Consider the following 19,420-nt stretch of genomic DNA (forward strand, 5'->3'; position numbering starts at 1 on the left):
CTGAAGATTATTTTCCATCTTGGATTCATCGTCTTCATGACATTCAGGTACACCTATCAAACATAAATTAGGCCTTTTCACATAGTCCCATATTTCTTGGAGACTTTGCTCATTCCTTTTTACTCTTTCTTCTCTAATCTTGTCTTCTCATTTCATTTCATTGAGTTGGTCTTCAACCTCTTATATCCTTTCTTCTGCTTGGTGAATTCGACTGTTAAAACCTGTGCATACTTCGCCGAGTTCTCGTATTGTATTCTTCAGTTCCATTAATTCATTTATATTCCTCTCTAAATTGTCTATTCTCAATAGGATTTCATCAAACCTTTTTTTAAGGTTCTTAGTTTCTTTACATTGGGCTAGAACATGTTCTTTTAACTCACAGAAGTTTCTTATTATCCATCTTCCGAAGCCTAATTCTGTTAATGGAACGCGCTGGTTCTCCATCAGGCCTTGTTCCCTTGTTGATGAGGAACTGTGATCCCCTGTAGAGGGAGAGGCATTCTGATTTGGGATATTCTCAGCCTTTTTATGCTGGTTTCTTCCCATCATTGTAAGTTTATCCACCTGTCATCTTTGTAATTACCGACTTTCAAATTAGGTCTCTGAGTGGACGTCCAACTTGTTGATTCCCAGAGCCGGAATCTGAGCAACCCACTGTGCGGGCTAAAACAGTGGCGTTAAGATTCATGGTGCTTTTCTGCCCGGGAATCTCCGGTCTGGCTTCCTTCTTGAGCCTCTTTTTCAATCAGCTGAATGGGCGACTCTGCCTTCCCGGAGCTCCAAATGTCGACCAAAAGGGGACCCAGTCCCGTTTACTCTGCACCAAGAACCGCCATGCTGAGGCACTGGCAAAACTGCCACACCAGCCACAAGAGTCACGCTGGCAACCTGTGGGGCTCCTCCGCTGGGAATCTCCTGGTCCATGAGCAACAGAAATTCATCTGAAAGTGTGGCATCCTGTAGTTCTCTGCGCTTTCACTGGGAGCTACCATCCCAAGCTGCCAGTAACCGGCCATCTTGGATCAAAATTCCATATCTCATTTGTATGCAATCATCTGTGAAATATCCATAAAGGCCGAGATATAAACAAACATCCGTTCTTACATCCTAAAAATTAGATATTAACTAAATAAAAAGTGAAAAAGGGCCAGGCACAGTGGCTTATATCTGTAATCCCACCGCTTTGGGAGACTGAGGCAGGAAGATTGCTTGAGACCAGGAGCTGGAGACCAGCCTATGCAACAGAACAAGACCCTGTCTCTACAAAAAAAATTTAAATTTAAAAAACATTAGCTCAGTGTAGTGACATGCACCTGCAGTCTCATCTACTCAGGAGGCTGAGGTGGGAGGATCACTTGAGTCCAAGAGTTCAAGGCTGCAGTGAGCTATGATCTGGCCACTGCACTCCAGTCTGGGCAACAGAGTGAGACCTTGTTGCTTAAAAAAAAAGTAGAAGGAAAAAAAGACATCTAATTAATTGATTTAACAAATTAATTAATTAGACATTTTATTAATGCAGCAGCACTGAGTGGTAAGTTTTTCACTTCCACTTTGATATGAGGAAACTAAGGATCAGGGCGATTTTTACATTTAATTGGCCCCTGTTAGGCAGGTTAGAAAGGGACAGAGCCATCATTCAAACCCAGATCTGCCTGAGCCTCAAGCTCATATTCTTTTCATTCTTTTCAGGTACATTTCAGTTATGTTCACTTATAATTTTTCAAAAACATTTTCATTTCATAGAATAAAGTAATACTACCACTATACTACCACTAAATCTAGAAGATATTTTGGCATTATTTTTTAAATCACCACATAAATGTTATATATGTTGGTTTTTAAATTTTGTATTGGTAGCTTCATTATTAATGGCTGTTCACAAAGATCCAGTATAAAGCCCTGAGGACTGCAGTGCAAACTTTTTCCTCCCCCAGTTCATTTCAAAGAGGAAAACAAAGAGATGGCATCGATCCAACAATGCCTTCCCTCCCTGCATCTCTCAGCATCATTCTACCTGTGTAACATGCAGAATAGAGGCGATACAGGCATTGTCTCTGGGTGTGCACATGTAAAAAAGGCTGACGTTTTTGTCCAGAAAAGAGGATATTAATGTCGTCCCCTGACCTTCCCAGAGGCAGTGGCCTGAAGAGTTGCCGTTTGATTCCCGTCTGTTATGCAAGGGGGCTGGAGTACTAGCACCCCGTGGGTCCCCAGGGACACTGAGTCTTCACATGACCAGTAGGGGAGAGAGGCCAGCACTTGTATCAGTGGGTACCTGCAGTCAGGACAGTGGTGGGGACCTGAAGTCTTTTCCTGTTGCTTCGAGCTTCATAGACTTTCTCCCTGGAGTTCTCTTAGTGTGTAGTCCAAACACTCAACAGGCATGGCCCAGTGTTGTGACAAGGACTCACAGCACAGGGAACCCCAGTGTTATTTAAGGCACATTGATGAAAGCCTGTCACAGCCTTCCATTTCTAATGCAGCCACTGAGCCAAAATTCACACTCTTACATCACAATTAGATGGCACTTGTTAGACTCATATGGAAGGTCTAAAGGCTTTAACTGAATTAGGGGATAGTCAAGTCACCAAACAAAAAGGAAAAAAACTTCCTTGTTTACATTTTTTATTTAAAAACTTTTTATATATATTTATTTTTGTTGGAAGAGCACAGGCCCACTCCACAAGAAGCTGGATACTAGGAAGGAACAAACAAATAAGAATCATGTTTATCCTTCTTTCTTTATGACTCCTTCCCTATGCAGACTTTAGATGTCCCCAAGGTGAGACCAGTAGGATGTGGACGGTAGCTACTAATGTTTAATGCATGGATTTTACACAGACCAAGTTGTTACCTTGGCCTTTTGAATTTAAAGTTACTTTGAATAGTGAAAATAAAAAGAAGGTGAGGCTGATGCTGTTCTTTTTTAAATTTATCAGGTGAACCAGTATTTACTGAGCACATATCAGGCAAAATGCTTATTGCCCTGAGAATAAGGCATAGTTTTTTCCTTTAAGGTGTCGAAAGTTGGGTGCCTGGAAATTGATGTGTAGAGAGGCAATAATTACAAGTGATAAATGCTGTGTTCGTGATGTGGCAAAACACAGTAACTGTAATACGGTTATTTTAGAGATTTTAAAAATTATGTTTCAAAAGATTTCTAAGAGTTAATTTGCTTAAACCAGACAATGTATTCTGTCTAGTTGGTAGAACTTTCTGCATTCATCTTATTTTCTTCTCTGTTCCCTCAGTTTCATAGTAGCTATTTAAAACCCATTGTGATAGTCACATGTTCTGTGGGTATTGTTTGAGAACCTTCTAGAAAAGTTTTTTCCAAACTGCACATCTGAATTCACTAGTGGGGTATGAATCAATTCAATGAGTCACTTTAATCAATAAAACAGAATAAAGTATACTGTCCATAATAAGGATAAGTATTGTTTCTTGATAATTTTGTTTCATTATATAGGTATGTGTATATGCTTTGCAAAATGTATTTCTTATGTGGCTCATCAAAAAGTTTGGAAGCTTCTGCTCTTTGTTATAAAGAGATAATATGATTTGTGGTAAATTAAGGTATCCTGATTGGAAATCAAAAGATCCACATTCTTAACTCTCCTACCCTGAGAACCTAAAAATATCGTTTCACCTCTCTGATCATCTGCTTCTTCATCTGTAAAACAGGCAAACAGGTATTAACATGCCCCTCTCAGGGCAGTCATGAAGATTAAATGTGATTATAAGTGCTGGAATGTGACAACCTTTTAATAGATATTTGAGGACCCTAAACAAAGGGGGACGGAGCATTGCCTATATCTGACCATGAAGCAATGATCCTGACCTTTCTCATTGTTTTGGAAGCTTCCTTATCTCTTCTCCCACCTCTCCCCAACACAGAGATGGCTCACTCCAACCTCTTGTGGAAATTCATGTTCCACTTATTTAGAAGATGACAGTGTGTGGTATACTGCATAGACAAGGCATTCTGTCTTACAATCAGTAGTGAGGAAGAACTATTTGCTGATAATCACTGTATTTGCATATTTTGTTACAGTTTACCAAATACTTTTAAATGTAGCATTTCGTGTAATCATCTCTCAAATCTTTGGTGTATTCTTATCCCCACTGTGCCAAGAAGCTCAATGAAGTTAATTGTCCAAGGTTGTGTAGCTTATAATGTGGCAGCGATCAGTTTAACTGAAATAGCAGAGGAAATGTTTGAGGCAAGTTATTTCAACAAATCCGTATTTCCTTCTGCCCACAGAGGAGAAAAACGTGGAGAGAAAATTATCAGACATAGCTACAGCTATGTGGCTGGGTGGGAGCAAGGGTGCAGAAAGTTCAGAAAGAAACGGAGAGCAGAGATAGGAACTCCAGGCTGTCTGCCAGAGAGCTTCCTTCCCACGTGAAGTATCATCACCCTTAAGGGACATGTAGCAAGGTAGATGAGAATGCGAGAAGGGAAATGAAAGACTTCTCTATCCTAGTTCTGGAGGTCATCCAGCCAACTTTGCCAAGCCCAGTTCTAGCAGAATTTTTCCTCTGGGATTTCAAGACAGACTGACAGAACTTCCAAGCTCAGAGGAAAAACCCTGGTTGTGTGAGCCAGGACTCTTGACTTTGGGGAGTTGCAATTTCTGTCATGACCACAAGGTGATGCAGTGACCCTAAATACAGCCATTCTAGGAGTTCCTGGGAGAAAATGAATTCTATGGAAGGTGGAAGAGTTAACCATCAATTCCACAAGACCCCTAGAAAAATCAAGACGCGCTGATTAGAAATGATTCTGTGCCCTTTTCCATGCCAGGTCCCTGATTCTGTCAGATTCTGGATTCTATGCATGCCAAAATTGGCATGGCAGCTTTAGGACTTATGTGGCCTTAAGCAGGTCACTTGGCCTCTCTCTGCATCAGTTTCCTCATCTGTAAAATATGGAAAATGGTGGCACCCACTGATGTGGCTGTTGTCAGGAATACACAAGAGGACCTGTGAAGAGCAATAAACGTTAGCTGATAAATCTTTGGGTTTTTTTGTTTTTTTGCCCCATTTGGCAACTGCCTGAATGGGAAATTTGAGAAGTCTGGGTGTGGAGAGAAGGGAGTGTTTGCCTCCACCCTCCACCCTGACCCACACAGACCGTGCCAATGCCACAGTGGCTCAGGATGACTCCGGACCTCTCAGCCACCCTGTGCTCATTTGGGCATGCATTGAGAAGCTCCCCTGCAATGCACTGGGTGAGTGTAGCAAAGACAGTAGCAGAAATTCGGGGCATACAGGGAAATCTGACTCAGGACTCTGTATTTCAGAACATTGGCAGCACCTCAGAGGCAATTTCTAAATTCCAGCCTTCACCATTTCTACTTATTTCACTGGCGTCTTGATGATGAACAGTTTTACCTGTCTATTAGGAAGAACCTCAAGTTAGAGAAGAAGGCACTGAGTTAATGTAAGATGCTTCAGTAATACTGGTACAGTAGTAAACAATTAATGATGTGCTCCACTCTGCATTTTTAATCTTTCAGAGCCAAAAAGCTGTGAATCACTTTAAAATGTGAATGGCTGCTCCAAGAAGAAAACAAACCCGTAAAGCCCTCACGAATAAGCATGTTGCCAGTCTCTCTGCTGACTTAATTCCTAACCCACTAATTTTGAGCAGAGAGAGTGCCTCTTGCAAAAGAGAACGGCTGCTCCAGAAATAGCTCCATCTGTTAAAACCGCTGGGGAGGGCGGTGCTAAGAACAGCAGCTTGGATAAACTGCATGGATTTTGTGGTGACAGTGCAGCCTCGTCAGCCAGGGCAGGGAGCAGCTGATTGGCCTCTTAGAGAAAATTCAGGGTAAAGGAGATATCTAGGCAACTTAATGACAGGATCTTAGCATAACCTGCCATGCAGTATATAGGCTCCGGGACATTGGAGTTCGAAGGACTTTAGAAATCTTCTAGCCCAGTCTCAATCTTTCCAAGTTAGAGGACTACTCAATACGTCTAGGAATGTCCAGACATCCCCAAAATGAGATGCACTTTTAGAATACGGATTGAGAAAACCGAGAATGACTAGGGATTTCTGTTAGTTAATTCAGGAATCTTTGTGTTGTTGTTGCTGTTATAGAAATCATTTTAAATCAACTTTACTTAGGTATAATTTTCACATAATGAAATGAACCCATTTTAAGTGTACCGTTCAGTGAGTTTTGACTGTCTCTAACTGAGTAATCCCTGCTGTAACCAAGGCCAGCACTACTCATGCACCACTTCGGTCAAAAGCACCACCAAGCTCCAAACAGGCAACCGCTGATAGAACTTTCATCACTATAGATTACTGCTGCCCGCTGCAGAATTTCAAGTAAGTCGAATTATACAGTGTGTTTGTTTGGTATACAGAATACCAAATGTTGGCAACAGGAACTCTCATTTATTGCTGATAGAAATGTAAAATGGTACAACCACTTTGTACAACAGTTCGGCAGTTCTTAGAAAGTTCAATATACACTTACCCTACGACCCAGCAATTCCACTCTTAGGTATGTATTTACCTAAGAGATAAGAAAACACATGTCCACAAAAAAGCTTGCAGACAAATGTTTATAGCAGCTTTATTCATTATCACCCCAAACTGGAAACAACCCAAATGCCCCTCAACGGTACCTGGATAAACAAATTGTGTGTAATCATACAACAGGATACTTCACCCCATAACCGGGGGCAGACTACTGACACACAAAACAGTGGGTGAATCAAAAAAACATTATGCAGAGGGGAAAAAAGCCAGGCACAAAAGAATACATTCTAGGTGATTCCATTTACAAAAACGTTTTTGATTTTTGTATTCACTTGTCACCACAGCATCTCTAAACAGCACATGGAGGTGGGAGGTGCTTCATCTATGCTTGGTATACACTGAATCCACCTGTTACCTTGTATTAACCCCACACACATTGAAGATCCAAAACCTCTACTCTCATTCAGTCCTCTCATTTTACAAGTAAAGAAATAAAGCCCCCAAGAGTAAGGCAACTTGTATACCATGTAACCATGAGGTAGCATGAGGTAACATAGCTGCTTTCCCAGTTAAGGAAACAACCAGAACCCCTACCAGCTTCTAGGCAGTTACTAATTTTTAAATCACTAGCGCATTTTCCGGTCTTTTGGCGCCTGCTGAGGATCTGTTTGGACCTTCTAACCTTGAAAGAGCCATTGGAGCTGCTGCCAAGGTGTGTGGGTTTTCACGAGACAGGCTGAGGAAGTTTGTATAATGCAGCCAACTCACCTGCACAGAATAACTCTACCCTCTCTGTCCGTCAAGGTCCCTCGTCCTCTCTGGAGAGGCTTTGATGTGTAAGCCACTGCCTCTGCCATTCCAGCCACAGACACACACACACACACACACTCACACACTAATCACCGTACAAAAATAAAATACCTGAAGATCCTCTCAAGCCACCTCAGTACATGACGTTAACCCCAGGCTGAGTAATGAAGTGATGTCCGTGCGCTTTCTGGAATGTAGCTTTAGTTGGACTTACATGTCATATGCATGTTATACTTCAAAATACTTCAAAAATGTTATGTAATACTTCCAAATCCAGCCGTGTTTCCACTCTTGAAACTAAAGGTGACCTTTAGCAGTCACCATATCAATCCTAAGTATCGGTCTAGGTTCTGTCAAGTAAATAGAAGCTACTTCATATATTCCAAGTATGAAACCATTTAAAAATAGGGTTCAGGCTTATGATAGGGCAAGCAGAGAGAAAATCAGGGAAACCTTGGCCAAAGTTCTTGGCCAGTAGACCCAAGGCAGTTGTTCTTAGAGACAGTTCAGAAGCTGCTGCAAAGGTGAAGCATCTCCAGGAAGTTCCCTCCAACCATTGCAGCCCACAGCATCAATGTTGAGGAATTCTCAAGAGTTTGCTGGAAGCTGCCATGCATCACACATCAGGCATATGTGAGATTGCAGGAGTCTGCTCAAGACTGCGTGGAGCGTCAGCTCCTCCTGGGGTTGTTGCGAGTATTAAATAAGGTAAACGTGGAAATTCCTAGCACAGGGCGAGGCACAGAGTGGTTCCCAATCAACAGTGGCCTGCCTCTGTTCCCTCTGCTTTATGCGAAGAAGACCATTTTGTTAGACTTGAGGTCTTCGCCGACGATGTTCTGCAGAAGTGCTTTCCATGGAGTGAATTTTCAGCAGTTCTCCATGAGCTGGTGGACATTCCAGCTTTGCAAACATCTGTTAGCTCTGTGAGGAGACGCCAGGATAGAAGCACAGATGGGACCGTTCAGACTTGGCCGCTGCAACTCTGCCAGCAGCTTTGCTTGGTTTGGCTTCCTTGGGCGAGCTTGGACCCATGCGGCAATCTGGGCGTTGTTTATTTAGCTATTTTTCCGTATTCTCCTCCTCCCATGGCTTGCTTTTCTTTAGTGTAACAGCAAGTAGTCTGTTTGTAGACAAAGGATTTGCTTCAACTGGATGTAGTTAGGGGACTTTGAAAAGTACTAGACTGCCATTTAAAGAGCCTCATGCTTTGATGCAAGAATATCTTTGGCCTATGTAGAGACAAGTCACTTTACAGAGGTGTAGACAGGGTTAGGAGAAATCTGTAGGGGGTGGTGCAGGACTCCAGGGCCTAACAACCATGGAAGGCCGTTATTAACTCTAACCCCTAGAGCCTGAAGAGGCTCTGCTCTACAAGGGAGGAATTTGTACAATCCAGAAGGTTACCAAAACTCTGGAAATGTACCTGTTTGAGAGGTTACTGAACAGAAAGGGTAGCATTTGGAGGAGAGATGTAGCCACTGCCCACCTGTGACCAGGCAGAAAGAGAGCCAGGAAGAATCAGCACCCTCCTGCTTTCCAGTCTCTCCTGCTTCCCAGCCTTCTGCCGGTGCCTCTCATTGGCCAAATCCAACCAGAAATGTATGGGCCAGAGGCCCTGTTAATGCAGCCTCCTGGGACCCTGAGCATTGTGCAGAAAAGACACGGTGTAGACCTGTCAGGTCAACTGGGACAGGTCATCAAGTCCCTTAATAGACACGCAACTTTTCTTTTCATATCAAAGAAGCTTTCTTACAACTTCATGTTTAAGGCTGTTTAATATTCAGTTATATGACATAATTTAACCAATCCCCCATTGTCAACCTTGAGGTTCTTTTATCTAGTCTAAAAATATGTGTGGTGAATATCTATATATCTTTGCAAACATTTTGAATTGCTGTCTTAGGATAGATTCCTGCAAATTGAATGACTCCAAATTATAGGTATTTCTTAAGTTCTATTGCCGAAGCTATATTGCCCTCAGATTTAAAGATGGCTCCTATCTGTGCATGCATAAACTATGAAGGCAGAGCTCTGACAGTCTGGATGAAAATGAGATAATAAATGTGAGATGTGATATTCAAAAGGAATATCAAAAGGAAGAAGTGGAAGAGAAAGCAGAACTTCGTTTTGGGAGTGTCCCCTCCCCTAAAACAGTTGATAGTCTTCCCACCATATGTAATTATGTTTGAGTCCACATTTTTAACTGCCTTGCAAATCCACAGGAATTTTCTGTATCTCTAAGATGCAACATTGCTTTCTAATCACTTTTACTAATGACCTGAGTCATTATAAATTAGTAGTTTTCCCTGCAGCACATTTTCCATTTGTTTTCTGATGAACTCAGACTTTCCTCAGATACCTACCAGTGTAGGGCATGCAAGATGAGAAAAGAAATGTATGATACAAAGGGAAGAGAAAACCCACCTTACAATTCAGTACTCGCAATGCAGGGCATCACCATCCCCTGAGAAGCTAATTTACAGCCAGGTAAGATAAGCAAGTGTTGATCATGCTGAGAAACATTAAATTCTACAGAACAAATCTTTTTGAAAACATTCTTTGAACACAGATGATTCACTAAGTAAATTTTACAAAGTGCTATTTAAATAAATTAAGATATCTCAAATGTGGCTCATCTCTGAGGGTCCCAAAACACAATCTCTCTGCGATCAAACATAACAAATATTTATTAAGCCAGACACTGAGGCACTGGAATAGAATATAGTCTATCCCCAAAGTGCCTCTTGAAAACCCAGCAAAAGAAAAAAGGGAAAGAGGAGACAAACTTTATCATGTTTCTTAATATCATTACTTAATTTTCTTTGGGCAGCAGATTTCTTTGGAACCCTTAGCAAGGGTTCAAGGAAGGTGTTTGTGTATGTGAGGAGGAGATAAACAATTGCTGTTGGTAGTTATCCTAATTAACGGAGGATAATGGTCAGCTTCCTTGCATTTTGGGTGTTTGATACCTCCAAAATGTATCGTCTACTTGAAGTAACAGGTGAAAACTATGGAAAGGAGTTAAACCAATGATACTTACTTTTCTATAATCAGGACCTAACTACTTGTCAATTTTAAAAAAAAATGCCTGACATATTATTGCAAGGACAAAGAACAGTAATCTTATAAATAGTACTTGTTATGGCACAAAAATACCACTGTGATTATCATATCCTAAAACAATCAGCAATTTGAGGCCTTAAAAAATCCCATGATGTAGGAGGAATTTGGCTTTATGTGTCATACAATACTATTATACTCATTATGAAAGCCTACATCCAACTCATTGCTAAGAGCCATCAGATGACACTGGATAAGTCTTGTAACTTTCTGGAATCTTGTTTCCCATCATGAATATCAGGAATATGGAAATAGTATCATATGCTTATCTGTTTCTTTCCCAGTCTCTAAGGCAGGGTCCCAGCTCCCTGGCCTGGGACCACTATCAGTCTGCACACAGCCTGTTAGGAACCCAGCCAAACAGCAGCCGGCGAGCCAGCTTTACCTCCCTAGCTCTGCCTCCTGTCAGGTCAGCAGCCACATTAGATTCTCATAGGAGCATGAACCCTATTGTGAACCAGATTGCACGCTTCTTATGACAGTCTTAACTAATGCCTGATGGAACAGTTTCATCCTGAAACCATCGTCTCCTATCCCATGCCACAGTCCATGGAAAAACTGCCTTCCATGAAACTGGTCCCTGGTGCCAAAAAGGTTGGGGACTGCTGCGGTAAGGCAACTATTTTATCCTTCTCAAGTATCCTCAAACTTCATACACGGCCTTCCTGCTTTGTCCTCAGTTCTGACTGCACTTCTTACCTCACTGAAAAATTTGAAACATTCAAAAAGGAGTGCCTTTTTTTTCCCCCTTCTCCATCAAATTAGCAAATTAACTGCATCTGGGCAGGCACCATCTGGTTTCCCTTTTTCCAGTGGAGAACCATTCTGTCTCGTTCAAGGCAGCCCCTCTCCCTGTTCCGTGGGTGTTGGTGCTGCTTTCCTGACCTTCAGAAGAACCTCAACCTGTAGGTAACACCTGCTTCTCTACTGCACCATCAGTTTCCCTAACTTTGTGGTCATTCCCATCAGCACAGAAACTGACCTTAGTATAACTCATCTTTATAAACCCTCCCTTGACTGACTGCTCATAGATCAGCAAAATTTCTAGAAAACCTTGGCAATTACTCGGTTTTCCTAAATTCCACTTATCCTCCAGTCCATGCCAATCTGACTTCCATCCACACCACTCTACGAGACTTATACTGCTATCTGGGCCACCAGCATCCTCCATATGCCAAATCCAAAGAATACTTCCCAGTCCTTGTTCAACACAGTTGGTCACATCTGCCTTCCTGAGACACTTTCTTCTCTTTGTGCTTTTAATATCATGATCTCCTGACTACTCCCCTCTCCGACTGTTCCTTCTCAATCTCCAACATAAAATGTTGGATGCTGCAGTGCACCCTGATCATCTCTAACTGCATTTTCCCCTAGCATCCACACCCAAGCTTTAACTGCTTCTTTATCTCCTGACCCCAAATTTATCACTATCCCTGATTCCAGGCTCACATATCCAGTGTCCTGCTTGCAATCTCCTTTTGATACATATAGTCATCTCAAAATTAACATATCCAGAACAGAACCACAACCCACCCAGTCATTCAAACCTAAAACATGGAAGCCATCTTTAACACCATCCCTTTTATCATTCCTCATATTCAATCCAACAGCAAGTAGTGTTGGATCTGTCTCCAGAATATCTTGAATGTGTCTATTTTTCTCCATCCTCTCTGCCCAAACCCTCTAAGCCACCGTTTCCTCTCACCTGCAATGACTTCATGCAGTGACTCCATGCTGGTGACTTCATTTGCTTTTTATCCCAAAACAGTAATATTTTTCCAAAAAAAAAAAAACAATTTAAGTCATGTAGTGTCACTTTCTTCCTTCAGTAACTTCTATTTTAGAAGAAAACCCAAATTCCATACCTTTATCTGCAGAATCCCACATGACCTGACCCTGCTTCTCTACGTTATCTCAAATCACTCCCTCCAACATTTCTTTCTAAACACACTGTCATTCTTTCTGGCCTGCAACAGCCAAGCTCTTTCTTATCTTCAGGCCTCTGCATCTAACTGCATTCACTATGCCTGGGAAACTCTAAATGTTAGTTGGCTGACTCCTCCAACCTTCAGGTTCTGGCTCAAAAGTCACTTTCTACAGGCCTCATGCTATATCTGAAATGGTCATCATGTGTTATAATTTATGTCTCTCCCCTACTAGAATTTCACTTTGAAAGAAGCCTTGTTTCTTTTTTTGTTCTCTATCCCCAGCACCTAGAATATTCCTTGCTAACTAAATATTTAGTTTAACGAATGAAAGAATGCCATCAGCAAAAAGTTAGGAATGAATCAAAAAGTGTTTTCATCTATCATGACTTCATTTCCAGACAAATACTTGGACTATCAGGTACCTGTATTTTTGCTTGAGTCACTGGTTCTCTTAAGTGGAATATATTTCCTCCAATATAGCTTCATCATTTGAAAATGGACATAAAGCATTCAGAATGTGAGCAGTTGTTCATTAACATTTGCCATAGTTGGATATGGTTCATTTACCTCCACCAAAATTTCATGTTGTAATTTGATCCTTGGTAGGGGTGTTGGGAGGTGGAGCCTCGTGGGAGGTATTTGGGTCATGGGGACAGATCCCTCTTGAATGGCATGGTGCCATTCTCACAATGGCGAGAGTTCTTGTTCTCCTGAGACTGGATTGGATTTTGAGAGAATGGATTCGTTCCCAGGAGAGTAGGTTGTTGCTCCTGCATCACCTTTGACCTCCACCATGATTTAACTCAACACAAAAACTCCCACCAGAACCTGAGCAGGTGCTGGCGCCGTGCTTCATATACAGCCTGCAGAACCGTGAGCTAAATCACCCTCTTTTCTTTATAACTAGCATCAGATATTCTTTTATGGCAACACAAAATGGACTGAGACAATACTGTTAAGTTATATGCTTTGAGTAAAATAATATTTTGAATTCTACAGAATTCCTTCTTGTGAACCTAGCAGGTTTGGAGGTGAGATTTAAACTGCCCCTTTGATGCATCTTATACTTCATATGTTTAGATCACTGGCCCAGGGAGGTCAGGGAAGCTGAAGTTTGTGAACTATCTCCTTGGAATAAACACAGACTCATGAGGATTATGTGCTTAAAGTCTCCTAATGATTCATTTGCTACTCCGCTTCTTCACACCCCTCAAAGAGCTTCAGCCCTAACTCCATATAGCTCTGGGTCCTATGCCTAGCACTGCACACTGCAGGGAGAACATCACAGAGCTGGGTATGTGTGCCCAGAAGCTGCAGAAGAAACAGCTAGGTTGCTGTGATGTGAATGCTGGCCACCCAGGTAGAAACTCTGGGGCACAGCGGGCCACTGGGCTCACAAAGCCCATGTGAACAGTGGACTCCTTCCATGGTCAGTAATCTGCTCTAGCAGACTGCAGCAGTGTGCTGCCATACTTTGTCCTCTGCTTGCCATGCTTAAGGTAACTATTCAGCAACACATGGACACTCTTCAATTCTGGAAGCTCCCAAGTGCCATGTTCAATTCAGAAACCAATGGAAAATCTTCAGTATGGGGTGTCCAGATAAATCATCTGGATACTGATCCCATCAGTAATAGAGATGAGTTGTCTTCTAAATGTGTGAATGATTGTTTCATAGAACCAAGAGTATGATGGTGTGAACCACAAGTACTGGATGGCAGATCTTCTAGCAGACACATAAATCAAGCTACATCAGTTCCATCAGTTCAGAGAAGATGTCGCCACTGCTGTATGTGTTGTCAGGGTGGGCTTACTGTTGGAACAACTCATTTTTCTCACATGTCAGTAGCTTAACACAATAAAGGTTTGTTTATTCTCATGTCACAGTCCAGTCAGTTCAGTGGGGGTTCTGAAGGGGGTGGATGTCTTTGCTCCAAACAGGCCTCTGGGGATCCAGTCTTCTTCCTTCTAGTGCAGGGGTTCTTAATGTGGACTCCACAGGTCCCCAAAGGGGTTCACAGAATCCAAGAGGTCGGCAAACCTGCATGGGGGGAAAAAGTGTATCTTTATTTTCACCAACCTTTTAACTATAATTTAACATTTCCTGTAATTATGATTTAAGGCATCAAGCCATAATAATGTTAGCACCACCTGTGACTTTAATACCAATCAAAATCATAGACATTTCATATCACATTACAATTTTAGTAGGTATCATTTATTAATAACACTACTTTAAAATCATGGTAGATATTAGGCCCACTTCAAGGTCTTATTATTTACTGCATTAATTAGAGAGCACATATATTGCCATATTGCAAAACACTTTTTAAATTCAAATTTACTTTAGATTCAAGGGGTACATGTGCAGGTTTGTTACACGGGTATATTGGGTGATGCTGGGGTTTGGGATACAACTGAGCCTGTCACCCAGGTAGTGAACATAATACCCAATAGGTCGTTTTTCAACACTTAGCCCCTCCCTACTTCCCTCCTCTAGTAGTCCCCAATGTCTGTTATTTCCATCTTTATGTCCATGTGTACCCATTGTTTAACTCCCACTTATAAGAGAGAACACGCAGTATTTCCTTTTCTGTTTCCACATTAATTCACCTAGGATAACGGCCTCCAGTTGCATCCATTTTGCTGCAAGGGACATAATTTCATTCTTTTTCTTGGCTATGCAATACTCCATGCTGTATGTGTACCACATTTTACCTGTTCATTCCACTGACACGTAGGTCAATTCCATGTCGTTGCTACTGTGAATGATGCTGCGATGAGCATGCAAGTGCATGGGTCTTTTTGGTAACATGATTTATTTTCCTTTGGGTATATACCCAGTAATGGGATTGCTGGGTAAATGGTAGTTCTATTTTTAGTTCTTTGAGAAATCTCCAAACTGTCTTCCACAATAGCTGAACTAATTTACACTCCCATCAACAGGGTATATCTCATTTCCTGCATCCATTATTTTTGACTTTTTGATAATAGCCATCTGACTAGTGTGAGATGATATCTCATTGTGGTTTTGATTTGCATTTCTCTGATGATTAGTGATATTGAGCATTTTTTCCTTTTTTCTTTTTTTGGCCACTTGTATGTCTTCTTTGAGAAGTGTCTGTTCATGTCCTTTGACCACTTTTTAATGGGATTAAAAAATATTTAATTTTTTTTCTAGCTGTCTTTATAATTTTATATATTTTAAACATTAAATAACACTATTCTGAGAAAGATTCATAGGTTTCGCCAGACTGCCAAAAGGGTTCATGGCAAACAAAAAATTAAGAACTCTGATCTAGTGGTTTTGCTGTCCCCTAATTAACCTTTGTGCCCTTTGCATCTAATCATCAGAGCAGGCTGGGGTGACACTGGGAAGCAGTTTATGGGAAAGGCTTAGAAGAAATGTGAGTCACTTCTCCTCCATCAGCCCTAATTCCGTGACATGATGCCACTTGACTGCAAGGGAGGCTGGGAAACAAGGTCTAGCTGTGTACCCAGCAGGAAAAGGAAATGGAGCTTGGTGAACACATGGAAGTGGCTGTCACTATACCCAAGAGAACAGTCAGCAAAGAGGTGGCATCCCAGTGACAAGGGACCTCCCTGGAGAAAACTCGCTTTCTATAAAATTTACTCTAGGAAGCATAATCATAATAATCCAGCAATAGCTGCTGTTGGTTGAATGATTATTCCTGTCAGCATTCTGTTAACCAATTCACTTCCATAATGTCATTTAATCCTCATAATAATGCTGTGAGACAGGTACTATTATTATTCCTATTTTATAAATAAGAGCACTGAGAACTTGTGAAATAAGCCCAAAGTCAGTGCTCTTAATCATGGTACTGAACTGTTTTGGAAAATACTGCCCCAGCCTGAGCAACATGACAAAACTCTGTCTTTACCAAAAATACAAAAAATTAGCTGGGCATGGTGGCACGTACCTGTTATCTCAACTACTTGGGAGGCTGAGGTGGGAGGATCGCTTGAGCCCAGGAGAGATGCAGGCTGCAGTGAGCCACAATTGCGCCACTGCACTTCAGCCCAAGTGACAGAGTCAGACCCCATGTCAAAAAAAAGGAAAAGAAAATACGGAGACCCTTGTTGAAGAAGGCGGAATCGTGTACTGGTGAGAGGATGCTTTCTGGAGCCAGAGTCCCTGGATTCATATTTCAACTTTGCCAGTAGCTGGTTCATTGACCAGATACTTTCTACTAGAGCTTTTTATGCATCTGTAAAATGGAGATTAATATTAGTATCTGTCTTTTAGGATTAAAAGAGATAAACACTTAAGACCGCACCTGGCACATAGTAAGTGCTCAGTGAATGTTATCTACATCCGGTTGTTTTGACAGCCGAAATGGCCCTGTGACTACCTTCATGAACATGATCTGAAATATTCCAGCAGAGCTCATTTCTCATGAAGGATATGAGGAAATAACTGAGGTCACCAAGATACTCACAAACCTGGGGGTACCTACAACAGTGTGTTGAGTTATAGTCAAGAGGCTGGGGGTGCTATTATTTTTCTAATGAAGGAAAAAATATGTTGGGATGACAGAAAATGTTGTTAGAAAATAGTTTCCATTTTACTATCACTCTTTCTTCCCTTTACAGAATTCCATGAAGGTGATGTTCAAATGCCTCTGGAAAAACTGTGGCAAGGTGCTGAGCACCGCGGCAGGTATCCAGAAACACATCCGGACCATCCATCTGGGGTAAGGCAGCCCTCTCTTCAAGAATGTGGCCTCTATCTGCTCAGTCTAGGGCTACCCACACTCAGAAATTGCACACCACACTGTGCCTTAAAGGCTCTGGACACTGGGCAGGCTTTGTCTTCCTAATCTCTAAAGAGATGGCCACTCCAGATGATCTAAGCCAGTGTGGCACAGTGGAAAGGACAAGGATTTAACAGCCTAGAGCCCAATTAGTTCACTTACTGAGTCACTTTAGGCAAGCTGCTACCCTGAGCCCCAGTTCCCTATGGAAATATATAATAATGTCAGCTCTTCAGGGTCAAGTGTGAGCACCAAAGATAAAATGTATGTGAGAGAGAACTGTAAAGTACAAAACACTAGGGTAACCTGAAATCTGCAATTAGACTTCAAGGGGTCCTTGAACCCACTGAAATTACCTGTGGAATCATTTATTTTCCAATGGAGAGTATTCATGACTTTAAGCATATATAGCCTAAAAAGGATGCAAGAATCATCACACCAATTGATGCCACTGTTCCTATTCTTATGATGCCTCACTATCTGGCTCAATCGCTTTCTATTGCTCAGATAAGTCCTTTGTAAAATCTATACTTTTCCTCATATTATATAACTACCTTCTAAAGGAAAAATAAAATGAAGGTTTAGGAGCCATAGCAGTTACAGGTCACCCCAGGGGGCAGTGGTATTCCATCAGTCTTGTGCTTTTTCCCTAAGTCTGTCTTGTCCAAGGATCTGGGATTTAGAAGGGACCTTGAGAGGCTGTAAGTCACAACCAGTGTTCATAAGGCAAACACAAATGCGTGGCCAGGCTCCCATGTGCTTGGACACAGATGAGTCCTTTCTATAAGATAAATGCAGAGAAATAAGTGCAACAATCACTTTACCCAGCAAGGGATACATTTAGAAAATGCATCATGCAGGCCGGGCGCGGTGGCTTACGCCTGCAATCTCAGCACTTTGGGAGGCCGAGGCGGGCGGATCACCTGAGGTCGGAAGTTCAAGATCAACCTGACCAACATGGAGAAACCTCATCTCTACTAAAAAAAAATACAAAATTAGCCGGGCGTGGAGGTGCATGCCTGTACTCCCAGCTACTTGGGAGGCTGAGGCTGGAGAATCACTTGAACCTGGGAGGCGGAGGTTGCAATGAGCAGAGATCGCGCCATTGAACTCCAGCCTGAGCAACAAGAGCGAAACTCCATCTCAGAAAACTAACAAAAAAAAAGAATATGCATCATGCCCAACAAGTGGTATAGGCAGAAGGTAAAAATAACTTCTAAGGTGATGTTGCTAATCTACAAGGGTGGCTCCACAGTGACCATGGAGAGAAACAGGGATCCAGCTCTCTAATCATCCAGGCTGATGTGTGGGGACACACCAGAGCCTTCCAAAGCATATTACCCATAGGTCACCAGGCACTGGGGAGATGGTCCAGCAAAGCTTCTCTGGCCAGAGTCTGCCTTACGTCTAAGAAATGCCAATCAAAATACCTGAGGGCAAAACACCCTCCTTCTGGTCCTCAAGCCTTCAGGGAAGGAAATCCTGCAGTGTCTCCCCTGAAATCTCATTGTCAAGACAATTCACAATATAAGCAGCTCAGTTTTTTAAAGTTTAGAAAGAAATTCTCAAAGCTAGAGGCAGGAGGTAGGGTATTTGTTTTAAAGTCTGTCTGCCCAGAAAATGGAGTCCTATTCAGCCCTGTCAGAAGCACATGCTGTATATCTGTAGTTATAGACCCTGGAAGTGGTATCACGTTAGTCCTGTGAGCTCCTGGGGTGCTCTCACAGTGGGTGGATTCCAAAATGCAGCCACTTTATTTGCTTTCCTAGGATCCCCTTTTTCCTAATGTGCTTTTAGAATTTCCCTGGTGAATTATGGTTGACAGCCTGCCAGGCACCACACAGGAATGGGCCTGCGTTAGCAGGACTCCAAGGCCAATCTATGTTTATGAAGCCTGGGGCCTGTGCTCTCTCATGCACTAGGGGAGAGAACACACCTTTGCCTTAATCCATGAGCTCAATGACATGGCTGTAGGATGATGGAGCATTTTTAATGAGTATTGGCTGGTGAGGAGATGAGGAGGGAAACATGTCTAAGCCGGAAGAAAATAGGTCCTCGCCTCTGATGTATCTGCGGTGCACACCATGCCTGTATAAAAAGCACACCACTTTTCTCTTCAGTCTCACTCCATTCTTGTACACCAGGGGCTGGTCCTGATTTATCCCCACGTGGGACATAATGTGCCCCAGGCCTGTGTGTCTATTAGGAGCACTTGGCAGCCAGCAGCAACTCAGTTTGCCTTTAACTGGAAAGGAAGTGGGGACAGGAATAGAACAGACACTT

At 42.2% G+C, this 19,420-nt stretch overlaps 1 protein-coding gene across 3 annotated transcripts in view; it reads left to right on the forward strand.

Moving 5' to 3' along the window:
* Nucleotides 1–19,420, forward strand: part of ZNF704 (zinc finger protein 704) — a 246,371-nt gene that overhangs the window by 191,651 nt on the left and 35,300 nt on the right. For all 3 annotated transcript variants that reach the window (XR_013527924.1, XR_013527925.1, XM_078352745.1), the window contains exon 5: nucleotides 16,977–17,077. Coding sequence is in view for 1 of the 3 variants with exons in the window: in XM_078352745.1 (XP_078208871.1) it covers nucleotides 16,977–17,077 (101 nt within the window). In the remaining 2 variants the exon portion in view is untranslated. The remainder of the gene's footprint in view (nucleotides 1–16,976; nucleotides 17,078–19,420) is intronic.

This window comes from Callithrix jacchus, chromosome 16 (assembly GCF_049354715.1).
Source record: "Callithrix jacchus isolate 240 chromosome 16, calJac240_pri, whole genome shotgun sequence".
Taxonomy (NCBI): domain Eukaryota; kingdom Metazoa; phylum Chordata; class Mammalia; order Primates; family Cebidae; genus Callithrix; species Callithrix jacchus.